The sequence below is a fragment of the Mustela nigripes genome, chromosome 2 (genome assembly GCF_022355385.1).
Source record: "Mustela nigripes isolate SB6536 chromosome 2, MUSNIG.SB6536, whole genome shotgun sequence".
NCBI classification, from domain to species: domain Eukaryota; kingdom Metazoa; phylum Chordata; class Mammalia; order Carnivora; family Mustelidae; genus Mustela; species Mustela nigripes.
The window spans coordinates 58,293,554-58,319,815 of NC_081558.1; the positions used below are offsets into that span (position 1 = coordinate 58,293,554).

General features: G+C 53.8%; 2 protein-coding genes across 4 annotated transcripts in view; both read right to left on the reverse strand.

Moving 5' to 3' along the window:
* Positions 1-3,952: 3,952 nt before the first annotated feature.
* On the reverse strand, positions 3,953-11,688 carry ABTB1 (ankyrin repeat and BTB domain containing 1). 3 transcript variants are annotated; one of them, XM_059390454.1, is made up of 12 exons: positions 11,525-11,687; positions 10,195-10,257; positions 10,047-10,102; positions 8,862-9,006; positions 8,588-8,747; positions 8,455-8,500; positions 7,991-8,107; positions 7,786-7,904; positions 7,134-7,232; positions 6,859-7,026; positions 4,637-4,837; positions 3,953-4,559 (listed from the first exon to the last, which is right to left on the reverse strand). In XM_059390454.1, exons 1-12 carry the CDS (start codon positions 11,578-11,580, stop codon positions 4,353-4,355), a joined length of 1,437 nt encoding a protein of 478 aa, XP_059246437.1. In that variant the 5' UTR covers positions 11,581-11,687; the 3' UTR covers positions 3,953-4,352. The 3 variants fall into 3 exon arrangements, with proteins under 3 accessions (XP_059246437.1, XP_059246438.1, XP_059246439.1); XM_059390455.1 differs by having other exon boundaries at positions 10,230-10,257; positions 11,525-11,650; XM_059390456.1 differs by lacking the exon at positions 7,991-8,107 and having other exon boundaries at positions 11,525-11,688.
* A 114-nt stretch (positions 11,689-11,802) lies between these two features.
* The window catches only part of PODXL2 (podocalyxin like 2), a 35,926-nt gene continuing 21,466 nt past the window's right edge, over positions 11,803-26,262 (reverse strand). The window contains exons 3-8 of the mRNA XM_059390457.1: positions 25,421-26,226; positions 24,589-24,663; positions 15,894-16,050; positions 15,266-15,327; positions 12,842-13,021; positions 11,803-12,338 (exon numbers count right to left, since the gene is read on the reverse strand). Coding sequence (XP_059246440.1) covers positions 12,126-12,338; positions 12,842-13,021; positions 15,266-15,327; positions 15,894-16,050; positions 24,589-24,663; positions 25,421-26,226 — 1,493 coding nt within the window. The 3' untranslated portion in view covers positions 11,803-12,125. The remainder of the gene's footprint in view (positions 12,339-12,841; positions 13,022-15,265; positions 15,328-15,893; positions 16,051-24,588; positions 24,664-25,420; positions 26,227-26,262) is intronic.

Below are 26,262 nucleotides of genomic sequence, written 5' to 3' on the forward strand. Positions count from 1 at the left end.
GGGCTTGCTCCTCCCGACTTTGCCACCCCCGGTAATGGGGAGCCTGGGCCTCCCACAGCTCTGGACTCCACGGCTAGTGCCCACCCCCAACCCCCGGGGCGGCTCCAGTCCACTCAGCTCTTGGCTCTCCTGCTGCTGGGCTCAGGGCATGTCCTCCTCCAGTCTGGGGTCCCACAGTCAGCTCTGCCTCCACTCTGCCTTCTGGGTAGGGCCATAGGCCACTTCCCTCTGACCCCACGGCTGTTGCCTTCCCCTCCTTCCTGATGGCGACAGCGCCCGACTCGAGGGAAGGGAGCGGGTGCCCTTTCAGCCATCCCCATACAGCCACAGGAGGGGGCGTTAAGTGAGTCAGAGGTGGCCTTCTAGCCTCCCGGCCTTCACCCTCTTCCTCCCATGTCCCTGGGCCCCCACACGCCAGCCTCCCTGCTGGCGACCTCGGAGGCCTTTCCTAACCACCCGGTCCAAAGCCAGCACACTCTCCCTGGTTCCTTCCCCACCTTCTGTACCACCAGCACACTACTGCCCTCTGACAGGATCTGAGTTCTCTGCCTGACTACACAGTAGCTCTGTCCCTCCACCAGAGCCGAGCTGCAGGACACTGTGGGCTTGCTTAGGCCTCTGGTCTCCAGACTTGTCCAGTGAGGGAGGGAGGGGAGCAAGAAGGGAGGGAGGCCTGCTGCACCGGGCACGATGCAGGTCCTGGCGCTGCCCCCCAGAATGAGCACAGGGGGACACAAACCTGCCACCCAGTGTCCAACAGTTGTGGGGGCAGGAAGAGGGGCGATGAGAGCACAGGGGACCAGCCCAGAGGCAGCCCTGCAGGAGAGCAGAAAGATGAGTAGCAGTGGAGTACACAGGCCCTGTGGCAACGGGGCTCAGGGCAGGACTTGAGGGTGGAGGGAGCTCAGGTTGGCACCCACAGCAGCACCCAAGGATAGTGTAGTGAAGGGGTCCACGGGGGTGGCTGCAGAGTCAGGATGTAAATGTGATGTAAATTAAAAGTAATGTAAAAAATGCATGATGAACCAAATAGCAGCACTTTAAAGACAGGATCAGGATTCCTAATGCTTCTCCCAGCTCTGGCATGACTCAGCACACAGCACTTTACTGACCTTGCCTCCCCACCAACAGCCCACCGTGGCTCCTTTTTCTCTCCCTGGGGGTGGGGGTTGGGGGGACAAGCTGACCACAAGCCATGTCTGTTGCTATTCGGGTCAGAGTTCAGCTAATCCAGTTTTCCTTCTGTGAAACCTGTACCAGGATCTTGAGTTGGTGCAGAGGGCGCCCCTAGCCACCTCAGGGCCGCGGGAAGCTGAGCCACTCCGGCTTACTACCATTTCCTTCCCCCACGGCTCTCGGAGGCTGTTTTCATTGTTGCAACACTGCGCTGAACACCTTCCCCACCTTAGACAACAAGCGGCTGAGAACAGGAGGAAGGTGTGATGAGGTGGTTGGTGAACGCCCCTGTGGCCGAACTGCTGAGGGGACTGGCCACCGTCCCAGGGAACCCGGACTCTCCAGGCCCCAGTGCCTCGCTGGCAGGCACAGCTCACCAGTCTCACTCTCATAGACCTGCAAAGTGCCACATCCAGAGCATTTCCCCGAAACCTCCCCCCTTAGGTTTTTCCTTACAATCTGTTCCAAAACAAATACGCTTTCAAATATTTTAAAAGATGGGTTCGCTGTGTGAGTTCACTTTTGTCCCTAGTATCTATTTTTTATTTTTATTTTTTTTAAAGATTTTATTTATTTGACAGAGAGAGAGAGCGAGCGCACTTGCACAAGCAGGCAAAGTGGCAGGCAGAGGCAGAGAGAAAGGCAGCCTCCCCGCTGAAAAAGGACCCCCATGCGGGACTCAATCGGACTCTGGGATCATGACCTGAGCCGAAGGCAGCGGCTTAACCCAGGTGTCCTTGTCGCATCTATTAAAAAAAAAAAAAAATGCATCGTAATCAGGGTGTCTGGGGTAGGGGGTGCAGTCGGTTAGGCATCCGACTCTTGGTTTCAGCTCAGGTCTGATCTTGGGGTCATGGGATCAAGTCCCATGTTGGGCTGGTACCCAGCGTGGAATCTGCTTGGGATTCTCTCCCTCTCCTTTTGCCCCTCCCCCCACTCGTGCTCACTTTCTAATAAATAAAATATTTAAAAAAATGCATCATAAGGGGCGCTTGGATGGCTCAGTGGGTTAAGCCTTTGCCTTCAGCTCAGGTCATGATCTCAGGGTCCTGGGATCCAGCCCTGTTCAGCAGGGAGCCTGCTTCCCCCTCTTTCTCTGCCTGCCTCTCTGCCTACTTTATTTGATCTCTGTCAAATAAATAAAATCTGTAAAAAAAATTTTTTTAAAGTAAATGCATCATAATTTAAAAAAATTTTTTCTAACGTTTAAACTTACTACATACCTTGGCGCATGTAGGAGTTGGTGTGGGGTCTAAGGTGGGACCTGTGGCTCTTGTGCCACCAGCCTGGACCCACCCTTCCTGTCTGGGTGCCCAGAGCAAGCAGAGTGACCTTGCAAAGCTTAAATCAGCCCCTGCCGCACCCTCCTCGGCTCTCCCTCCACACCCTGGGTGGAGCCCAGCATTTCACAAATACACAACAAGCTCACTCTGTGGGCCTGTGTGGGCCCCTTCCCAAGTAGCAAGAACTCACCTTAAATGCCCCAAGCAAGGAGGGGAGGTACAATCAGTCATCCCAATGGACAGCTGGGTAAACTGAGGCACAGAGCTGTAACCAGGCAGTAAGATGTAGAGCCAGGGTGGGAACTCTGGCCATGCTGGCCTCCCTTGGTCTCATCCTGGGCCTCTTTAGGCTCCTAGGTCCAGCCGCCCTCCACGCAGCATGCCCCACTGTCCACTCGGCAAGTTCCTCTCCCCCTCCCTCCCACACATCACCTCCTTACCAACTGCATACCTTGTTCAACTGACCCATCCGCCCTTACAGCTGACCCCATGTGAGCACTGTGCCAGACCAATATGGATGAAATGCATGGGGGACTTAAGGAAAAGACCCCAGAAGTTGTGGAGCTGATGACCAAGAGTAAAAAGGCGCAAAGGGCCAGAACAACAACTGCAGGGAGGGCCAGGAGCCCGACTGCTCTGCCCCGGGCAGAAGGGGGCAAGCGTCAGGGTATTTGTGCCTGGGCCTCAGGACCCCAGGGACTGGGGTGAGGGACCAGTTACAGGACATCCTGAGAAAGCCACCTCTGACATCCTTGATAACCACAACCCCTGTGGCAGAGCCCAGGAGGTTGCCCCAGGAGGGAGGCTGGCCCTGGTAAGGGCTCCCCACAGCCAGTGGCCAGTGGGCTGGGGAGTAGAGGGAGCCAGGCTGGGGCTAGCTGGGGTCACTGGGCTTCCTCCTACCCTTTCCACTTCTACCCTTGCTCCCTGGCTCTCCTCTTGGAGCTGCAGAGCAAGCTGCTGCTGCAGGGCTGACGGAGGCCTCTCCCTTCTGGCCCTGCCCACCACCCAGCGTTGGTCCTTGCAGGTGGAAAACACAGGTGCTTGTGGGGAGACACCATGGCGGGATGAACAGCCTCTGGTATATAGGCACTGCTCAATAAACAAGTGCTAGAAACCAGTCTGCCTTGGAAACCAGTCCTTTCCTGGTGTGAGGGGGAAGCAGCCTCTGCAGTGGCCCAGTCAGCCCTCCCACTAAACCTCCCCCAAGACCACTGAGGGCAGGGGGGTGGGGAGGAGAGGGGAGGGGTCGGACTTCACCAAGAGGACCCCAGAACAATTGCTGTGCCTGAGGGGAGCCCCACTGCTGGGGAGGCTGGGCCCAGCAAAGAGGGGCTGCCTACTCAGACCCACACACACTCCCAGCCCCCAAGGAGCCCCGTTGGGCACCAAGCCCTTCCCAACTTGGATGAGGGGATCTAAACCCAGAGCTTCCTCCCTGGCCCTCCCCAGCGCCATCCCTGGAGCCCACCCAAGACACAGGCTCAGGCTCCCACAGTGAATCAAGCTTTATTGCCACACACAGTCTTTTTTGCTCCCTGTGGGCCAACTCTGCACCTCAGGGAAGCCTGCTTGCTGGCTTGGCTTGGAAGCAAACAAGCCAGGGCCAGGAGAGAGGGGGTGTGGAGGGGTTCCAGGGGAGGGAGGCCCAAAGCGACCCCTACCCCAGGTTTCCCTGAGCAGTGCCCAGCCCCAGGGCCTTGGGGGCTGGCTTGTGTTGGGGGAGGGGAGCTCACCCTGACCCTCCCCTGGGGCTCCCAGGCACGTGGGTAGAGGGGTACCCCACGGAGCCCCCTCAGCCCACCACGATGCCCTCAAGGGTGCAAGGAACAGAAAGACGAGCTGCAAATGTGCACACGCATGCATGTGTGTGCCCATGCCATGTGCGGACAGTCAGCAGTCCAGGCCGATAGACACCAGCAGGTCCTCCAGTGCCCGTAGCCGCTGCTGGGCCTCCTCAATGGCGCTGTAGGTCTGCACCGTGCTAGCCACGTGGAAACGGATGTCGTCCACCAGTGGGATGGAGTCTGTCTCCTGCCGGGAAGCCACGGCTGCCGCCTCCTCCCGCACGGCATCCACGAAGTCTTCCCGCTCCACCAGCTGCGGAAAAGCCAGCTCAGAGCCGCCCGCCACCCGCCCTCAGACTGCCCCACCCACCATGGCTCCCATGGGCCCACCTTCTCGATGACCTTGGCCATGTACTCTGTGCACTGGTCCTCAAGGCGCGCCAAGCGGAACAGCTTGGCCACACGCCACACGCCCACCACGCTGTCCTCATCCAGCAGCTGGGCCAGACTGCGGCCACACAGCCGCTTCAGGCCCGGCAGCAGGTACATGTCAGCGACGCTCAGCACATCATAGGCCGCCTCGGGGGGCAGCTGCAGTGAAAGAAGGGGTGAGGGAGGGTGCGCCCCAAGGTCACCGAGGCCACTCAGGGCCCTGGCAGCAAGGCAGACCAGGAGCTCCAACCCACACCCCACAGGGCCCAGACTGCTGCAGGCACTGTGGGACCAGAAAGGCTGAAGGGGACTGGGGTTCCCGGGCCCCAGGCAGGCTTGCAGGCCAGAAGCAGCAGGGCCTCAGCAGGGGAAAGAGGCTGAGCTGTGAATCACACAGAACGTCTTCTGAAATTCTAGCTGTGGGACCCTCCTAGGCAAGTCACTTCATCTCTGTGTGCCTCAGTTTCCCCCTCTCTGGGAGGCACAACCATGCCCACCTCAAAAGACTGTCAGAAAACAGAAGGTGCTCCTCTAAACTGAGGCAGGGGCCCCCCACTAAGGCGGTGCAGTAACTCTTCATCTGCTCCCACACCCCCACACCGGGACTGCACACTGGGAGTGGGCTCAGCTCCCATCTAGACTTCGGATAGGCACAGGCAGCAGGCTGGAGATAGGGTGGGCAGGACCTCTGCTCGCACGTCCAGGCCACACGCACTGCTCCACCAGGCCAGACACTTTGCCTGGGACACACACATCCCTCCCCATGAGCCCTTGAAAGAGAACAGCTATCAGCGCCTCTGCTCTCTAGACAGGGAAAACTAAGGCACAGAGCAGCTGAGTAACTGGATCTGAGGTAACACACAACTTGTGGACGGCTAACCCCAGTATCAAACCAGGTTTGCAGCCCAAGTCCACACTTCTAGCCATTAACAGCTATCCTCAGTGGCAAAGCTCCCTCAGGAATTTGGGGGGGGGTGTCATGGACCCCAGATGACAGGAACCAAAGAGCTGTGCCACAGGAGGAATGAAGTTGAGGCAGGAGGAATGGAGGCCAGAAAGGGTGTCTGAGTGCAGTGGCGGCTGGCCTTAGGGATGGGGGCGCTAAATGCGGCAAGCACAGGGCTAACATCACAGCCCAGCCGGTCTCCTGCGCCTTCCTCCTGACCAGAGGCCACATGTCCCAGCCTGCGCTCTGGCAAGTGAGTTCTCTCCAGAGCCACAAAACTGGCGTGTGTGGCCTCCACCTGGCCTATGACAAGGGAAACTGCTTGCCTCCTCTTCCTCTTCCTCCTGACACATGAGTTAGCCCACACCCCAACCTCCAGATGCAGAGCAGAACGCCACCTCAGGTGCTGAGGACCGGGTCCAGCCTGCTGTTTCCCAAGGAAGTGTGAGTGGAACACAGCCACACCGGCTCACTTCTACCCCAGCTAGAGGGTGCTTGGCGCGACGGCAGCGTGGACCGGCTGGGGCAAGGATGCTCGTGCACACAGCACTTATACCTGGTCCTTGGAGGTCTGCAGACCCCTGCCCTAGGCCGGGTCACGGGGACAAGATGGAGGGGACAACCTGGGTCCCAGAGCACGCACTTGGTGCACGCACCTCAGACAAGGAGAAACAAACTTCTCTCTCCTTTAAGTTACCAGATGTGGGTGCTCTGTTTATCGTTTGTCCCAGTGGCCTTTTACACACACACACACACACACACACACACACATATCCCTTCAGCACTAGCTCTGGCTGCCCGTGTCACCCACATGTTAAGGATGCTCTGGGGCAGCTGAAGACCCAGGGACACAAAAGAACAGGGCACAGAAATCCAGAACCTTGGGCATGGGCTGCTATCTAGAGGCAGGAGGCTCAGGGTACCCCACTGTTGTAATTCAGGGTTACTCCCCCCACCCACCCTCCAACTGGAGAACTCAGGGACCCCAGGTGGCATGTGCTCATGGTGTGGCTCCCACCATTCCTTCCTGCTCTGGAACCGACTGAGGCCCCTCTGCCTGAAAGACAAATTCAGACATGTCCCACACTTCCTCTCCAGTCTCCTGGAAAACCAGCCCCATGGAGCCAAGCAGGACCTGGGTCCTCCCTTTAAGCCCTGTGGAGAGCGGGCTGTGGCCCTGTCCTGACTGTCACACCCCCCAGACCAGTGCCCCCGGCCTGCCCGAGCCCCGCACCTCTGTGTGGTCGCTGTAGATGTAGTAGAGCACGTGCGTGAAGATGTCGGGCGAGATGCCGTGGAGGGTGATGGCTGGGAGGCCACCTGAGGCCTCCAACTCCTCGTTCTCTCGGAAGTGGTCATCCAGCAGGGCCCGGAAGTAGTCACTGCGGCCGCAGAAGAAGGCCTGGGGGAGGCTGGGCTCAGGAAGGGCAAGGGTTGGGGCCCATGCCCAGAGAGCTGGCCAGGGACTTAAGGCAAGGGGGCGGTGGTGTAGAGGGGAAGGGACGGCACCTTGTGGCAGAGAAAGCTGCAACCTTCCACCCGGAAGCAGACATCGGGACAGCTGTTGAAGCCGTCAGGGCAAGGGAAGGGCAGCTCCCCGAGATCACCCTGGGTGGGGGGGAATGGGAAAAAAAAGACACCCTCAGAGCAGGGGGGGACAAAGGAGAGTAGCCAGCCCCAGTCAAAAGCCTATTCTAGCTCAACCCCTGAGGGCTGGACTACTGCCCCATTTGAAGACTTGAGTACAACACCAACAACAAAAGTAAAGTAGGCTCAGAAAAGGGAAGTGACTGGGGTGTGTGGGTGGCTCAGTGAGTTAAGCGCCTGCCTTTGGCTCGGGTCATGATCCCAAGGTTCTGGGATCAAGCCATGCATGGGGCTCCCTGCTCAGAGGGGAAGCCTGCTTTTTCCTCTCCTATCTCTCCCACTGTTCTGTGTGCTGTCAAATAAATAAAATCTTTAAAAAAAAAAAGAAAGAAAAAAAGAAGGAAGGAAAGAAGGAAGGAAGAAAGAAAGGAAGGAAGGAAGGAAGGAAGGAAAGAAAGAAAAAGAAAAGGGAAGTGACTGACTTCAGGTCACAGAAGGGTTGAACCCGAGAGTGGGACCTGTCTACCACAGCTATGCCCACATCGGGCCCCATCCCAGGGTGCCTTGCACTTACACGGAGCTCAAGGGGCAGGGCGCAGTCGGCCAGCAGGGCCATGTCCTCCCGGAGCCGGGGGTCTGCTGGGGGGGGCTCGATAGTCAGCACCTTCACACATGTGCCTGGCTTGGATGCCACTGTGGAGGGGAGAGTATAGCTTCAGGGACCCAGGTGGGCCTCGCCAGTTCCCACCTGATGCCCTGGACCTCAAGCCTGGACGCACCAAACTCGGACACCTTCTCGCACTTGGCCTCCAGGTCACTGAGCAGATCCCAGAGCTGGCACTGCTTGGCCAGGCGCTCACAGTCGCTAACATGTTCCACACCAATGTCCAGGCGGCCTAGGTGCGACACAGGAGGCTCAGGACCTGAGAAGAGCCCTCCACTGTCCCCAGCACTGGGACTCCTGTATCTACTTCTGCCTTGGGTTTCCTATCGGGAGCCACTGCCTGAGTTCTACAGGCCCCGGGACAGACAGGAAGAGGGCTCAGTTTGCAGGCAGGACAAGCTCTTCCTGAGCAGATACACTGGCTCATTGTCTCCTAGCCCATCCAGGAGGCAGGTGGAACTGCCCCACACTGCAGGGGATAAGTACCAGGAGATAAAATGGGGGGTCCAAGGCTACAGGTGGGTTTGCTGCTGGACAGAAACACCGTCCCTGCCTGCCTACCCCGGCCCAGAGATTCACCTGTGTAGAGGTACTGCAGCAGGGCCCCAAAGGCCACGGGGTTGATCTGTAAGCAGAGACAGTCAGGAGAGGTCAGAGGTGGCCACCCAGCACAAGCCCCCTGCTGTCTCAATGCCCCCCGGGATGGACGCACCAGTGGGTGCCTCAGGACCACGACATTCTTGCCCTTCCATTTGGTGTCCAGCATGTTGGCAAAGTAGGCACTGCGCACGCCCAGGACACAGCGATGTGCCCGGAAGGGCTTCCCATGCACAACAAAAACCACATCGCTATGGATGCCTTGCTCCAGAAGCCTGAGAGGGGAATGCGCAGGGGGTGTTCAGTGTGCGACTCCCCCCAGTCTCAGCACAGCAGCCCCCATCCCACTGTCCCACTCCACGCACACCCAGCCCTGCACCCCATCTCACCGCTGCAGGAAGTCGTCGTAGTAGTCCCGCCTCCTGCAGGAGGCTGTCACCTGCTTATAGTCACGCAGGGCCCGGCGAATGGGGTCACTCAGTGCTCCATAGAGGCAGCGTTCCCCATCAAAGGTGTTGGCCTCACAGCGGGCTCCTGGGGGGTAGCAGGGCTCACCGGTCAGCAGGGTCAGGAACATGCACACCGTGGCTGGGATAGGGCCTGGAGGAAATCCTCATCTCTCCCCCTGCAACCTTCCCACATGTAGGGCCTAGTCCTGTAATGTGGAGCCCCTTCCGAATTACCCTGGGCCCACTCTGACACTATACTCTCCCCTGCCAGGACATAGGCACATAGGCACATCTGAGCACCACACACTAAAAATAGAGCAGGCTCAGAGACTGCCCTGTTCTATGCACTGGAGGGACAACCATAAACAGACAAGTACCTGTTCTAACTAAGCTGACACTCTAGTGGGTCAGTGGCCAATAAACAGGTTAATAAATGGCAGGTGCTATGAAGAAAAAGCAAGTAAGACAAATGTTAACAGCAGTTGTGGTTGTCACGTAGTGAGGCCATGGAAGGTTACTGGGGCTGTGACCGCATGCAGAAACCTGAATGGAATGAGGAAATCAGCCACGCAAAGATCTGAGAAAGGGCCATCTAAACAGAAAGAGCAAGTGCAAAGGCCCTGAGGTAGAGGCAGACTTGGAGTGCCAGAGCACTGGAGAAGCAAGTATGGCTGGAAGACTGAGCACTTGGGGAACCAAAGGAGGTGAGGCCAGAGCAGGAACAGCAGGTCAACAGAAGCACAAAGACTGGCAAGGCATTCTAGTTTTATGCTAAATACAAAGGCAATCTTTGGAGAACTTAAAGCCTATCAGGCTTAGGAGACCCACCAGGCTGCATTATGGAGAACAGACTATAGGTGGGGCAAAAGGGACAGTCAGGAGACCAGAGAAGGCTGGCTTTGAGGCTGGGGAGAGGTGTGCTATAGTTGGGCTGGGTGGTGGCAGTGGAGATGGGGAAGTGGACAAGGCAGAAAATAGGTTCTGAAAGTAGAACCAACAAGACTTGCTGATTGGATATGTGTGGGGGTGATGGAAAGACAGGACTTGATGGTGTTTGCAAATGCAATCCAGACACACACACACACACACACACACACACACACAGCCTCAGCACCCCTCTCTCACCATTGGCCAGAAGATAGAGTACTAGCTCCTCGTGCCCACACAGGCAGGCATAGTACCTGAGGGAGAAAAAGGAGTACAGGACGGAGTTACCAGGACTGAAAGCCCCCGCCCCACACCTGCCATGACCACCCACCCAGCCGGCACTCACAAAGGGGTGCTGTCCCACTTGTCCCGCACATTCACCTCCACGTCCCGTTGCTCCAGCAGGTACCTAGGCAGGGAGGAGGTCAGAGCTCGAGTCAGGACACGTTCATGGTCTGTGAGAGAAGACCCACAGACTGGGGAAAGAGAGAAAACATCCCTTTTGGCTGAGGGAAGTCTCCCCTAGGTGAGGGCAGATGACAGGCAGACCAGAGCAGGAAAGGTATTCGAAGCAAACGGACCAACATAGGTAGACAGGGTGTAGAGCTGGGAACTCAAAAGGCAAACACTGATCCTCAGAAGCACGACCCCAGAGCCCAGGAGGTCGAGAGTCTGGCCTGAAGGCATTTGGGAGAGAGGAGCTGATGACGGGCATCTGTTCTGCCAGAGCCCTCTGGCTGCTTGGGCCAGCAGAATGGATCAGGGAGACTGGAGTCAGGGAGACCAAGAAGGCTGCTGCAGGTGTCCGGGTGGTGTGGAAGCGTGAAAAGAAGTGAACAGATTCTAGAAGCCAGAAGTCAGGAACATGGTAGCCAATGGCATGTAGGAGGCGAGGGGGGCCATCATGGATGGTGATGAAGCCATCACTGAGGGCAGGAAGCCTGGGGTAGACGTCCATGCTGGCGGGGAGTGCTCTTGAGTTGCACTCAGCTTCAGGGGTGATCAGCTAACTCCTAGGTGACAGCTGCTGCTGGGGGGCAGCGGGGGCGGGGACCAGGGACGCTGTGGGAGTCAGGAAGCCTGAGACCAGCCCAAGCGAGGTAGTGGTGGGTCAGAACAGGGACGGAAGGGCCCACGAAGTGAGATGCCCCACATCCCAAACAGGCACCCTGTCACTCCCTGTTCTATGGCGACTTCTACGCAGGTTTGCTTTAACTACACTTAGGAGTTTCCAAACTCCAAACTGGAGTTTCCAATCCAGGGATCAGAGGTTAATTCTGGGTCCTAGGTGTTCCCAGCATGCCAGTCCCGGAGCGCATCAGCGCGAAGAGCCACGTTTAGAGTCCCGGGCCCGCCTCGGGGTCTGACCTCCCGGTCCTGAGCACTCAGAGGGCGACCCTCCTCTCCGCGGCTCCGCGTAGCAGTCCTCTCCTCCGGGACCCCAGGGAGTAAAACACCCCCAGCACTCCGTCCTGGAGAACCCCGGCTCGGAAAGCTGCCTCGGCCCCCTGCTGGGGCGCCCAGGCGCTCTTGCCGGATGTGGCCGTCTATGGTGGGTCCGGCGCGGGGGCTGCGGCGGCGCAGAGGCGCGCGCCTGTCCCGAGCCGGTCCACCACACGCACCGGGGCCGGCGGCGCCCCTCCCACCCCGCACCCCGGGGGCTGCGGGGTCCTCACCGCACTCGGCCCACATCCCCCTTTCTGCAGCTGGCGAAGAGGTCGCTGGTGTCCATGATGCGGGCAGCTCGGACCCGGGCCGAACGACCTCAGGCGTCGGTGGCTGCAGCGGCGGCGGCGGCGACGCGCCCCGGCCGGATGTAAACACACGCGATCCCGCCCCGCTCCGCAGCGGCGCCTGGCGCCCGGAGGACCGACCCGGGCCGCGCCGCCCCGCCCCCTGCGCGCTCGCCCCGCCCCGCCCCGCCCCGGAGCAAGAATGAGTCCGGCAGGCGAACTGGCTGGGCCCGGCGTGGTCTCCGGGCGGGTTTAATGGGGGTCCCGGGACGCGGCCGGGGAAGCGGGGCCGTTCCGGGACCGGCCCCTTGGGGCGTCAGGTGGGAGTGGGGAGGGCTGTGCCGAGACTGTTCCATGAGTCGGTGGGAAGCGGGAGGACCCCGCACCGAGGGCCGGGCTGCGGGAGAGCGGCCGGGACCGGGAGGGGAGGGGAGGCGCGGCTGACCGCTCCGGGTCCGCCCGGCTCGTCCCGGCGCAGCCCCAACGGGACGAGGGCACGGTCGCGGGGTCACAGCGGGCCAGAGCTGCTGGCGGGCGGGCTCCCTCACAGGTGCGTGTCCTCCTCGAACACGTCCGAGTCCTCGGGGTCCCGCTTGCCCCCCATGAGCGCGCTCCAGCCCCCCGGGCCGTTGACGGCCCCTCCGCCGTTCAGGCTGGGCTGCTTCTCCTGCATCTCCGACTGGCTGTCGCTGGCCACGTCCAGCGTGGGGTTGTCGTGGCAGCCGTTCTCTACGAAGCGCAGCTCCTCGCCGTGTGACTGTGGCGGTTGGGAGAGGGCCGCTGGGCGAGCGCCCCAACCCAAGCCCCCACCCGCCCGAACAGCTCCGAGCACAAGGCCTGGAACCATTCACTGTTCCTTCCCTGGTCTGTGAGACCAGACACAGGGAACCCCCAGCAGACCCTCGAAAGACGTCTGTCCCTTCTGTCCTGTTCCCACAACCAAACTCCTGATGAGACTTTACACTCAGCAAGCGGGGGGGCCTCCCTGACACCATCTGATCTCTCCCCACAGCTCCCACAGCCCCCACTGCACGTCTATCCCCTATGACTGGGCAGGTGCCCTGCAGACAGGAGGGATAAACTGCGGGGGAGGCTTTGGACAAGCAGCTTCAGGAGCAGACCCCCATCCCAGGACAATTACTGCCACCCCACCTGCAGTGTGGACAGTGAGTCTCAGATGACTGAACCCTCTGGGTACTCTCTCCTCCATAGGCAGGACCCCCAGCCCAAGCCCTCCTGCCAATGTGTCCCCATGCTCACCACATGTTTGAGCTTGGGCAGCCGGCGCTGCCAGCAGTTATAGAGCAGGCCCAGCACGATGATGATGACACAGATGGCACCGATGACCACCAGCACCACAAAGAGCGTCCCATAGTCACTGCGCACCTGGCTGGCCCGTGCCTGGCAGCTGCTTGTAGTGGAGTAGTTCTGGATGCCAATCTGGGGGTGGGAGGGGCCAGTTTCCCCAGCTGAGGTCCTGGGTGTCAGGGCTCCCCACGGGGCTGTAGGGTTGGGGCTCAGGGACAGGGGACAGGCTTTGAGAAGAGCTGGCATGCTCCTGACTATGCACTCTCAGAGGCCTGGACCTGTGCTCATCTGGGACTCCCATCCCTGTCTCTGCCCAATTGCCATCTGTTCACCGGATGGCAGCCCCAAGCCTCTTGATGCCATGCCTCCATTCCCAACCTCCCCTTACATCCCCTCCATGGCTCTGCCCTGATCCTGTCCCTGTTGGGGCAGACATCTGCTTCCCTTAATGATTCAGGTCCCTAAAACACAGCTTCTACCTTGAGTGTGGAGGTGTTCTGTCACCATTATGGACAGTGCAGATCAGGATGCTGGGGACAGCCCACATCCTGGGCCACCACCAGCCTCCCAGCTTCCCCCCTTTTCCCACTAAGAGTGGGTGGTGACCAATGGCCCACCACCCATTTGGCTGGCCGGTACCTCCACTACACTGCAAGCTGTCCTGGGTGGGCTGCTCTTCTCAGGCCTAGAGGCTGCTGCACCCCTACTGGGCCAGGCAGGTGCACTCTCCACAAATGAGCACTTCAAGCAGAGAGCAGGAAAAGGGAGGTGCTATCCTCGTAGGATGACAGGTGCCAGGGTGAGGGGGCTATCTACTAGCTTCCAATGCAGCGGCCTGGGAGCCACCCTTTCTGCCTGGAACTCCTCTACATGAGGCCAGGTCTCATCACTGCCTGGGTGTCTGTGAACATCCTGTCTATTTCCAGTACTTTTCTTTACTGACTTTTTAAATAATCAAAGGTCAGTTTCTCTTGCTAGGTTCAGCCACCTAACTGAAATTGCTAAATTTGCCAGACGAGGTCAGTCTGAATAGTGCCCAGCAAAGCTAGAACACCCAGAGGCAGGGAGAGGCAGGAAGTTTCTGTGGGAAAAAAAAGATGAAGACCAGCCCAAGTTTCCACCTGTCCGCCCATCCCAGCACCCTGTGTTCATGAATCCAGAACTTAACAGCTGGGAAGTCCCTTGGTAACCATCCAGGTAGTAAGGACAGCATTGTGCTTAAAGGCCTCTTAAATCCTTCAGGCCTGGTCCAAAGCCTGGCTCTGCTGCTTTCTGGCTGTGCGTTCTCAGGCGAATCACTTCCCTTCTGTGGGCTACAGCTCCCATCTTAAATAGGACACCAATGGTACTCAACAGGGAACCCTGTTTAATCCTCACGAGGCAAGGGCTGGCACTGGGGGCTGAGAACCCAGCACAGAGAACCCAGCGCAGTCTGGCACTCAGTAAGTGTTCAGTGTGCTTATCAAAAAAACCCCCAAACCACCAGCACCACCACCTTTCCGCCTTGCGTGTGACAGATAAGGAGGTGGGGTGCACGGTCATGCACAGCTCATCTTTCCCAGCTGTGAAATACTGCAGAGCCTGGGAGAAGGGAGAGGGCTGATGCCAGGTCACTGGGTTTCACAGTGAGCAGTTGGCATGGTGGCTGTCCTGGGGAAAGGAGGAGAGGAACCCAAGGTCCTCCCCATTAAAGAAAGTAGAACAAGGAGCAGGAAGACCAAGGAGAAGGACCAAGGGGGGTTGCCCCACCCACAGGCCCCGGCTCTGTTCAACCGGGGTGCTCAACAGGGGTGGCTGGCAGTGCAGAAGGACAAGCTGGCCAGAGTGTTGCTCAGCCCATGTCTCTAGGACCGGCTGTGCAGCTGGCCAACTGCACTGGGTCAGGGCTGCTCCTCAAGATGGTGGGGCCGTCCCCTGAGCACAAGCCCTGTCCTGCCAGATGATGCCTGACTGATGGCTTCTGAAGCATGCCCACGCCTGTTGTGTTTTCTTTTGTGGTTTCTGAAACTGCATCATGCTCTCCTACCCCACGAGGCCTCTACCCAATTCCTAGGGCAATTCCCACTTACCCACAAGACTCCCACTGACCAGTCCAGATCCCCCTCGGAGGTCCCATTCTGAGTCCTATCCTGACCACCACCCGCTCCGGGCCCTTTCGCAAACTGCGGTGGTGCATACACATTCCGAAGCATTCGTGCACTCCATCTCTCCCGCGGAAACTGTGTCTTAGGAGGACTGAAAGGAGGAGCTGTGCAGAGCAAGAGCTGGACTTCTGCTCCTTTGCACCACGTGCTGGCTATCTCCCACCCTCAGGGAAGGCAGCCCTGCTCCCAGAGCTGTAAGGAATGAGAGCGGAGTAGGTCCCTGCCTTCTTACCTCCACCAGATTCCTGCGGATGTCACCCAGCATGGAAAGGACGTCTTGAGTGGGCACCACCCCTGGGGGAAGACACCATCATCAGCACAGCCTTGGCCACTGGGGCACAGCCAACTCCCTAGGATATCCTCTGGCCTAAGACTCCAGAGGCTTGTTTCCCTGCTCCTGACCACATGTAGACCCCATGGTGTATGCACTCCCCCTCTCCCCAATGCTCGCTTTCCACAGGCTGCCTCATTGCAAAGGAGTGAGTGACTGGGCACCATGTGACAGGTGGGACACCGGGCGGTCACTCCCACAGCCCCACACTTCTGCATTCTGAATACGCCCCCTGTGTAGCCCACCACTCCTGTGCAGTGCCTATTGTCTCCTGCCATGGTGCTGAAACCACACCTCTTCCCCTCCTGGTCCCCACGTTTGCACCCTCCTCTTCTTTGCCCGAACTCCAGTTTAACTCCAGTTGAACCCTACATTAGGGGCCCAACCACTACCTCTTGTTGCAATCCTAAGTTCCAAGGTCAAAGCCTCTGGATGCTTTCCTGTGTTTCTGTAGACCTCCTGCAGCCCGCGAGAAGTGGTTTGATGCTGCCTCCCTGGGCCCTCCCTTCCCTGTGCTGCCCCCACTCACCCTGCTCGCCCACCAAGGTCATCAGAAGATGCTGCTCCTTCTCACTGGGCTTGCTCAAGGAGATGTGCCAGTCCCCATGGCGGCCACTGCCATGGCGGGGCAGCACCTCCTCCACCAGGGCCAGGAGCTGCAGCCCTCGGTGCTGCCGGAACACTTCCTGCAAGGACAGAAAGAGAACCCCCAACCCAGTAAGCGAGAGGGCTCTACTGACACCCTACCTCCAGGTCTAGCCCCCACTCCAACCTCCAACCTCCCAGTGGTCAAACCCTGGGAAAGGCCATCTGGCTATTCTAGAGGGAACTGCTCTTATAGACCTGGAGACCATCGAGAGGCTCTGAGCCCAGCCTTTGGGCAGAACTGTGGGAATGTCATATCCACTGGGCATCCAGATGCTCCTTCCTGCCTGAGCCAATCACATGAGGAGGGTGTGGGGACTGCCAGGGGATACTTGCTATTGAACTTGAGGACAGATGCATTCCAGTGCAACAAGTCTTGAAGTGGGTGTGTCATGTGTGATGGCCTACGGAAGTCTGCTGATCAGGCCTGAGTATTCAAGTGTATAGCGCAAGGGATGAACATACTGGGAGGTCAGGCATGCAACAGACCAAAGATGCACCCCAAACCCAGGAGGAGAAGTGGGGAGCAGTAATAGGCTCACCTCTCTCCCATCATTGCAGAGATACAGCCCAAAGCAGGGGAGTCAAGAAAGCTGTCTGAGTACTCTTACAGTGGCACTGGTGGCCAGAGGAACTAAAACAGATGCAGTTAAAATGGTAACTCCTGGAAGCAGCGGCCAGGGGCAGGAGGAGGGATATAAGCAGATTTTGTTCTCACCTGCTAGCTTGTACTGTTTAGATTTTCCTGACCTTGTGTAGATATGATTATGTAATTTAAAAAACAACAACAAGAGGCAGGTACTGGCCAGGAACTCAGTGAGTGGCAGAAACCCAGGCAGGCTACGACCTAGTTCCATCAGGGAAGAGACCTTCCACTGGCCCTGCAGCTGCTCCCCACCCCCAGGCTCCTCTCCAGCAGCCTTCTTCCTCCAGTAACCAGGAAATCACTGACCCCAGTTCCTGGCCTCCAAACCTTCTAGCAGCACACCTGTCCCAGCTGTTAAGCTTTCTCTTGAGTGCCCGGCCTTAGAACTTTGACCCAGGGCTGCCTGCCAGGCCCAGGCATCTCATCAGACCATGTGGGGCCCTGACATTCCCATCTCCTTTCTGGTAAAGCCCAAGCTAGCGAGGCTTCCTGGTCATCATCCCAGCATAAAGGCCACCAAGGGGACTTGTTACCATGGCAAGTGCCAGGTGCAAACGTGAGCGTTGGCCCTCACTGGCTGAACAGAAAGTCAACTTGGTTCTGAATTTGGGAGAGAACTGATACATGGAGATAGTCACATGCGCCTATTCCTGAAATAGTTCTTACCGTCTTCATGTGCACGTGTGTGCATATGTGTGTAGGGATGGGGTACACACCTGCATCTGCCTGAGCAGCAGGCTCTGTACCCAGCAGCCTCCCTGCTTACAAAAGGAACACATCCCCACCACAGGCAATACTTTCCCCCATGCCACAGGCCTGTGATCCCCCATGTGTGCAGACCCATGTTCTGGGTCAAGATGTCTGCCTGGCTTAAGCCCACAGACCCACAGTGTCCATTCTGGCAGCATCTGATGACTATACATTTCGTGCCATTTATTTTGTAAATGGGAACTGAGTGTCCGAGGCCTGGGGAGAAAGCCCTGAATTTGGAGTCAAAGAAATCTGGGTTCAGATCCCGGTTCTGCCATTCATTAGCTCTGTGACTTTTAGCACAACACTGCACCTCTCTGAGTCTCGGCTTCCCCTCTCCCCTGTGTGTGCTCTCTCTCTCTCTTTCTCTGTCTCTCTCTAAAATAAATAAATCCTTAAAAAAAAGAAAGCTATCTTCATGACCTCTGAGTAGGCAAAGATTTCTAAAATGGACTTAAAAACACTAACCAAGAAGGAAATAATTGGTAAGTTAGATTATTTTATGATCTACTTTTTAGAAATTGAGAACTTCCATTTATCAGAAGGTACCATTGAGAGAGGAAAAGGGCAGCCCACTGAATAGCAGCAAATATTTATGAGATATATATGTGATGTGTACACACACACACACACACACACACACACAGAGACATCTCATATCCAGGATATAGAAATAATTCACAGAAATCAATTAAAAATAGTCAAGATGACCCAATTGGATGCAGTCAGCCAAAACACATATGAAAGGGTGCTCAACTTCATGAATCAGGAATATGCAAAATAAAACCACAAAGTGATACCAGTACAATATACAGCTTGAAAATTAATTAAATTAAATGAAGAAGACAAGGGGAAGGGGTGATGGTGACAGGGGAGAACCAGACGTGTCATGTGCTGCTGGAGGCAGAAGAAGTTGTGCAAACACTTTGGGAAGTTGCAGGACAGCATCTGTTCAGGGTGAAGAGAGGCAGAGACCATGGCCCCGCAGTGTCACCCATGAGAACAGTATCCAGATGCTCACCAAAATACGTGTCTGAGAACATCCACGGTAGCCCACACCCCATAGCCTGAAGAGGAACTACTCCAAGACCCAGCAACATTAGAGTGGATACATGAATGGAACACTAGACAGAAGCACAGTGAACAAACTTATTATGTGCCGCCATCTAGATGAATCTCAAAAAGAAAACGCTGAGGGCAAATAGCCAGACACAAAATAGTGCCTACTGAATGACTCTTTATACAAAGTGAAAGAGCATGCAAAATCAGTGTATGGGGTTATAAACCAAGAAAATGGTTTCCTTTGAGGGAACAGTGTCTGGAAAGGAGAGTAAGAAGGGCTTTTGGCAGTGCTGATCGTGAGCCACGTCTTGGTGAGGGTGCTGATTACATAGGTATGGTTCTTTTGTGATTATCCATCAAGCTGAACGCTTAGGATCTGCGTGCTTTTCTGGACATACACTGTAATTCATTAGAACTTTTCTGAAGTGCAATGCTCTCTTCCCTGCTGACTCCTGGGTGGATGGTCTTTTCCTCATATCACACTGTTTCTCCCACAGTCAAGGTTCCAGCTCTCCGGCTCCCATCCAAGCCGTTGTATCCAATGCACTAAAGTTACATGTAACTCCTCGAAGTGTCTGGTATGGTCCTGATGGCAAACAGGAAGGGACACGTAACCCAGCCCATCATTTTGACTTGTGGCATTACAGCAGATAGAACTGACGAAAGTCCTGCTCTTTCACCTTGCTATAAACACAGACAAACACTGGGGGAAAAATATAGGCAGGAACAGAGGGAACTCAAAGCCAGAAGAGTGAGTAGGTGCTAAAGCTACAGCAGTTCGCAGGGGTGCAAGACCCAGAAATGGAACCCAGGAGCTGGAGACTTGGCTTTAAATGTTGCACATTCTTGGCCCCCATGAAATGAAGAACTACAGCAGAGTACCACGATGGAGCCTGAAGCCCCAAAGACCTGCCCTTTCAGTGAAATTGGACTCAAAAACATTCCTGCTCACCTGGAAGAGCTGTCATGGGCTCTCCCACCTGCCCAGGTCCATGGGGAGGAGAAAAATGTCATCCAAGATCACTTAAAAACTCAGGCTTGTGCTTTACCTGGGTTTGGAGTCCAAATGTTCTTCATGATATGAAAATCCAAACCAAGAAATTAAGATGAAAGCTGACCTACGAATGCTGGAACTTCCAAAGTTTCCCTGAAACCACTCTGGTGGAAATCTTTTACAACCTGGGGCTGAAGAGGAGATCACAATAATAAAGAACGATCTATACCAGGGAACAAGGCACAAAGCCATAAACAGGAGAACTGACATTCCAGGATGTCCTGTTACTAAAACAAAAGGAAAGAAATCATGAAATCAATATACTTAAGCTAATTCAGAAAATGAAGGAATAGAAACCATAATGATAGAAAGGAACAAAATGAAGAACAAAGGGAAGGATTTGGAACCAAGGAGAAATTCTAAAAATATAAAACAGTTATCTATATTAAAGATTCAATGGATGGATCAGACAAATGATTAGACACTGCTGAAGAGAGTTATTAATTTAAAAGATAAAGCTAGGAAATTATTCAGAATGCATCAGAGATATTTGTTTATTTATATTTTGGAGAGAGAGAAAGCGTGAGCAGGGGAAGGGACAGAGAGAGAGTGAGAGAGAGAGAATCCTCAAGTAGCCTCCCGGCTGAGCATGGAGCCCCATGTAAGGCTGCATCCCAGGACCCCGAAGAGCTAAAACCAAGAGTTGGATGCTAACCCACTGAGCCACCGAGGAATCCCTCATCAGAGAAATTTTAAAAAGAGAAAGCATGAAAGCATTAGGAGACCTTATAGATAGAAAAATAAGGCCCAATAAACTTCTAATGAGAATGAGAGAGAAATGGGAAATCGGTAGCATGTAACAAACTGCATATTCAATCCTACTCTCAGGAATTTACCCTGAAGGTACATCCCAACAGCAGAAAAATACATATACACACACAGTCATTCAAAGCAGCCTTATACATAACTGCACGATACTGGAAACCACCCAAATGCCCACCACAAAGGAAATTTAATAAACAATCCAAAATACATACACATCATGGGGTTATTATTATTCAGTTGTAAAGATTATTATTCAGTTGTAAAAATAAAATGATTGAGAATAATCTCCATGAACTAACATGAAGTGATTTCCAGCATACATTGTTAAGCAAGAAAAGCAAAACACAAAAGAGTAGTGTTATGTATGAACGGAGTTGCGTTCCCCCAATAATTCATATGTTGAAGTCTAACCCCCAGTGCCTCAGACTGTGACTGTATTTGAAGACAGGATCTTTCAAGAGGTGATTAAGTTAAAATGAGCTCATTAGGGTGGCCCTATCCGATCAGATGGGGTCCTTACAAGAGGAGGAGATTAACGACACAGTCACACACAGAGGGACCACGATGTAAAAACACAGAGGGAGGATGACCATATGCAAGGCAAGGAGAGAAGCTTCAGGAGAAACCAACTCTCCTGACACCTCGATCTTGGACTTCCAGCCTTCAAAACAGTGAGTGAATAAATTTATGTTTTTAAGCTACCCAGGGTGGTACTTTGTTATGACAGCCCTAGCAAACTAATAAAAATATAAATATATGCTACGTTTCCTGAAAGAAAGAATGGAAGAAATGAAATATCTGTCTGCTTATTGCTATAAAAAGAAACCCAGGAAGAATAAGCAGAAACTAATGAAATTGGTTACCTAGACGGAGTGGGTGGGAATGGAGGGCAAGAGGTGATGGGGGAGAGGGGTATTTCTCTAAGCACACATTTTTGTGTCATTTTGATGTTTAGAACCACACTGATGTTTTACACGGTCAAAAATACAACTGAATCAACAAGGATGAGGGGGGTAAGGTCCAAAGCTGAATGCAAACAGTAACAAATAAACCTAACTATGTCTCAAATGTGTCTCAACTTACTCTCAGATGGTCTGGAAAAATGCTAAAAGCTGTTGAATCTGGCTGAAAGATACAAAGGATATCTTTGCACTAGTCTTCTGAAATTATATCAAAATGAAAAGCTACCAAAAAAGAACATGAGAAAATTAAGGACATTCTTTACACTAATAAGGGCTGATACAGACATATCCTTGTAGAAAGAGCTGCTAAAGGGTATATTTCAGGGAAAAGGCAATTAAATTTGCAAGAAAGGAATGGGAATGTGAAAAGACATGTAAGCAAAGAAACAAATGTATTAATAAAGTAAAATAAGCACTGACTGATAATAATAATGACTGATCCTCAACACCACTAATCATCAGAGAAATGAAAATCAAACCCATAATGAGATTCCACTTCATACCCATTACAATGACCACTACTCAAAAAAAAAACCAAAACCAAAAACCAAACAAACAAACAAAAAAAACAAAACCCCAGAAAATAGGGGCACCTGGGTGGCTCCGTTGGTCAAGCTTCTGCCTTCAGTTCGGGTCAGGATCCCAGGGTCCTGGGATCGAGCCCCACATCAGGCTCCCCGCTCAGCAGGGAACCTGCTTCTCCTTTCCCCAACCTCCCCATACTCTCTCTCTCAAATAAATAAAATCTTTAAACACACACACACACACACACACACACACACATAAATAGAAAACAAGTGTTGGTGAGGATGTGAGAAACTGGAACCTTGGTCCACTGCTGGTGGGAATGTGAAATGGTGTAGTCACTGTGGAAAACACCACAGATTTCTCTAAAAATAAAAAAAATAGAGGCACTATATGATCCAGCAATTTCACTTCTGGGTGTACATACCCAAAATAATTGAAACAGGGTCTCAAAGTGATATTGGTGGATTCACATTCATAGCAGCATTATTCACAACAGCCAAAATGGGGGAAGCTACCTGAATATCCATCGATAGACAAATACATACACAAAATGTGGCCTATAGATACCATGGAATATTATTCAAACTTAAAAAAGGAGGAAATTCTGACACACACTGCAACATGGATGGACCTTGAGAACGTTCTACTGAATGGAATAAGGCAGCTGCAGACGAACAGATACTGTTTGAGTCCACTTATAAGACGTACTCAGAGTAGCCCAATTTCTAGGACAGTGGTTATCAGGGGCCTGGGAGAATGATTAATAGGGACAGAATATATTTTTCAAGATGGAAATTCTGGAGATTTGTTTCATAACAATGACATACTTAACACCATTGTAGTACCTTAAAATGGTTAAGATGATCAATTTTTGTTAGATCTTTTTACCCTGGTAAAAAAAATCCATCAAAAAAAAAAAAGTAATGACTAATTAGGCAGTGATCAAATAGTAAATGAGAAAAACTATCAAGACAAAAACAGGGAAAGCAGAATGAAAGCATTTTTATATATGTATGTGTTACTTGGAAAGAAGACAGACAATATCTTTAGACTTTATTGTTCAAATATGCACATACAAAATTTAAGGGTCTCAAGGACCCTTACTGTGGTCTCTAAGTACCATTTCCCAATAAAAGGAATGAGGGCTTGGAGAAATGTTGATTTCATGCCTGGGGGAAGGAAAGTACAAATGAGTCCAAACATCCTGTCACACCAGAAATCAAGGAAACTATCAAACATTAATTAGTTGGCCAAAAAGACTTAGAAGCCAACTCAAAGAGGTTCTTGCTGGCCAGAGATGGGGCATGTAAAAGCATCAGTAAGAATAAATAGTCACTGTAATAGATTCAAATGTATCAATCATGTTTTTAAAAAATCTACTTGTTTATTATTTATAGTGGGAAAAAAAGAAAACAATCTTCTGGATCACTTTTGAATTAAACACAGGCATATACTTTCACTTTTCCCCAAACCCACTAAACGAGAGTAAAGAATTTTTTCAAGGTCTAAAAGCACAAAGACAAAAACAAAACAAAACAAAACGGAAGAGGAAACAAGAACAACAAAATCTGGGAACTGGAGGCATATGGATGAGTTAGAATTTCCTGATCTAGCAAGCCCCAAAGAGCCAGATCCTCAGCTGAAATGGGACAAGCTAAGAAGGAATCACACGTACACTGTCAAACCCCCAACTAACATGCTCTTGAATAGGCAGCATGGGTTACCTTCTGAAGGGAGGATGAAAATGGTTCTAAAAATAGGAGAACTGTTTGAGAGGCTATTTAAGAAGCAGCTGGATCCCTAATTCCTCTTCCCAGCACTGTAGAGCTGACAAATGTCCCTGCCCCCTGGCAGAAGCCTGGAAATTGATTCTGCAAAGAGGGTAAAAGAGAGGCCCTCTGACCCAGAGGACATGGGGCACCACTGTGGTAGGGGGCTCTTGCTCAAAGAGGGAGTAAATGAATTTGTCTGTACTCTATGAATTTGCCCTAACACTGAGGTGCCAAGCCCTCTCCCCACCCTGCCTCCCAGAACACTGACAACCAGCCCTTTATGCTCCCAGTAGGACAGACATTCCTTTTTCAAAGAATCTAGTCGCCCAAGAGGAAGGACCTAAAAATGTTGACATTAAAAACTCAAATGGCCCAGCCAGTCCACCCTCCTGAGAAGTCAGTTAATAAACCCCACTCCAAGCTCAAAGCTTCATACCAGCTTGTTGATGGCCCTCCTTAAATAGCTCTGAAAGAACCTACCAGACATCTGGGGAGCAAAGGCAAGTGAGAAAACCAAGGCCAAAACCAACAAATAAGGAAAGCAACTTTTTAAAGACAGTTTCAATATGTTCCAGGCGATAAGACATTGCACACGTGAACAAAACTATTCCTTGAGGGCTCTTGGGTGTCTCAGTGGGTTAAAGCCTCTGCCTTCGGCTCAGGTCATGATCCCAGGGTCCTGGCATCGAGTCCCGCATCGCTCTCTGCTCAGCAGGGAGCCTGCTTCTCTGTCTCTCTCTGCCTGCCTCTCTTCCTACTTGTGATCTCTGTCAAATAAATAAATAGAATCTAAAAAAAAAAAAACCACACACACACAAAAAACCTATTCCTTGAAATTAAACAGAGTAGGGCAAGAATAAAAGAGCCCTTAGGAATTTAAACATATGAAGGCACTCCTCTTTTAGACTTGGGTGGGGGCTGGCTCCTCCCCTGGTTTAGGCTAGGCCCCTCCCCATGCCTAGCATGCTCCCCTCTGCCCAGGTTTGGCCACACACCCCCTCCCATCCTTCTCCGTGGCCCCCGCCTAGCTCGGCACTCACACAGTCTATGTTCTCCGTCATGTTCAGAATGATGTAGTTCTTCCCAGCCAGATTGCTCCAGTCTTTGCAGATCACCTGGACAGTGAGACCAAAAGAAGGGCCACAGTTACAAAGGCTTGACAAGGAAAGGCAACTGGAGAAAGCACAGATGGAAACCCTTTGAGAGGCCGGATGGGAAGGCCAGCTGCAGGTCTGTGACAGCTAGGTGGGGGTCAACAGCCTCTGCAGGGTGGCAAGCTCCAGCCACAGGCTCACAAACGCAGATGTCTCTAGGGACCACACTGAGGATGTCTTCAATGAGAGGAGGGGCCTGACAGGGCTTTGCCCGAGCTACAGGCCTTCAGTGGCAACATTGTGGGGGTTTCACGTGCCCTAGGCCAAAGGAAAACAGGCCTGAAGGCCAGATGCACAGGCTGGCAATTTGGGACTCCCCTTCCCTTCTCTCCCTTCCCAGGTGTGAACACTGGCCCCAGGCATGTGTGCTGGGCAGGGGTGAGGAGGAGAGCAGAGGGCAACTGCACATCCAGGGTGGGTGTGGAGATGGGGGGTGGGTCAGGCGGTGGGAAGGCCACCGGCGGCAGCAGTAGCACTGAACGAGGCCAAGCTAGGGAAGCTGAGCTCTTCCAAGAGCTTTGCGTGTTAAGTGTGGTGAGAACACCCGTACAGGGCTGTGAGGTGTGCATCCCAAAAGTTCTGCTGGTGTTCTACGTGCTATCCAAGGGCCTCCCACCTCAGCCTGGCAGACCTTCCCATCCCCACTGTGCAGCCAGGGGATGACCAGACCCCTTAGAGAAAGGTGCTGCCAAATGGCCTTCATGTGTTCTCACTTTACCTGAGTAGAATCCCAGGGTATTCTGGACTGGGCTTCGGCGGCCTGTCCTTCTTGGGGCTGCTGGCTAAGGTCTTCTTGCCCCAAAGTAGCAGAGGAAGGGGTCAGTTCCACATCTCGGGGGGCTAGGGGGAAAGATGCTGAGGCTCCAGGGTAAAGGGGATCTTCATCTGGGCTCTCAGCCCCACTGGGAGCTTCTGTTTGGGGAAATGATGCCAAGGACGGCGCCTCCTCTTGCTTCCCAGTCAGCCCCACTGCTCCCACAGTGGCCTCCTCGCTTGCTTCCCGAGGGGCCTCAAACTCTACCCCATGCCCCTCGGTTGGCAGCATTGTGCCCCCTGCCTCCTGGCTGATGAAGTCCTGACCCCCCAGGGTCGCTGTACTCGGGGTGACTGCAGGAGGTGATAGGCTGGGCTCCATGCTGCTCCCCACTTCCACACCTGAGGAGGCCTGGTCCCCAGATTCTTCATGCCTGTGTTTGGCAGCCCCTGGCATCTGGCTGCTGCTGGTGGGAGAAAAGCTGTGGACCTGAGTATGGGCTTCTTCTTGGGATCCGTTCACAGGCAGGAGCTCCTCTTCTTCCTCTTCCTCTTCCTTCTCTATCTCCTCCTTCTCCCTCTCTTCCTCCTCCTCTTCCTCCTCTTCCTCCTCTTCCTCCTCCTCCTCTTCCTCCTCTCCAGGAGCCATATGCCATGGTGGCTCCACCAGGTTCATCTTGGGCAAGGGAGAGGGCAGACTCGGCACCTCTTGACCCTGGCTGGTGTCTTCTATTGGACCCGCTTTCTCAGTCAAGTCTGGAAAGACGTAATCTAAGGACAGAGACAGAAACCTCATTTGCTAGTTTC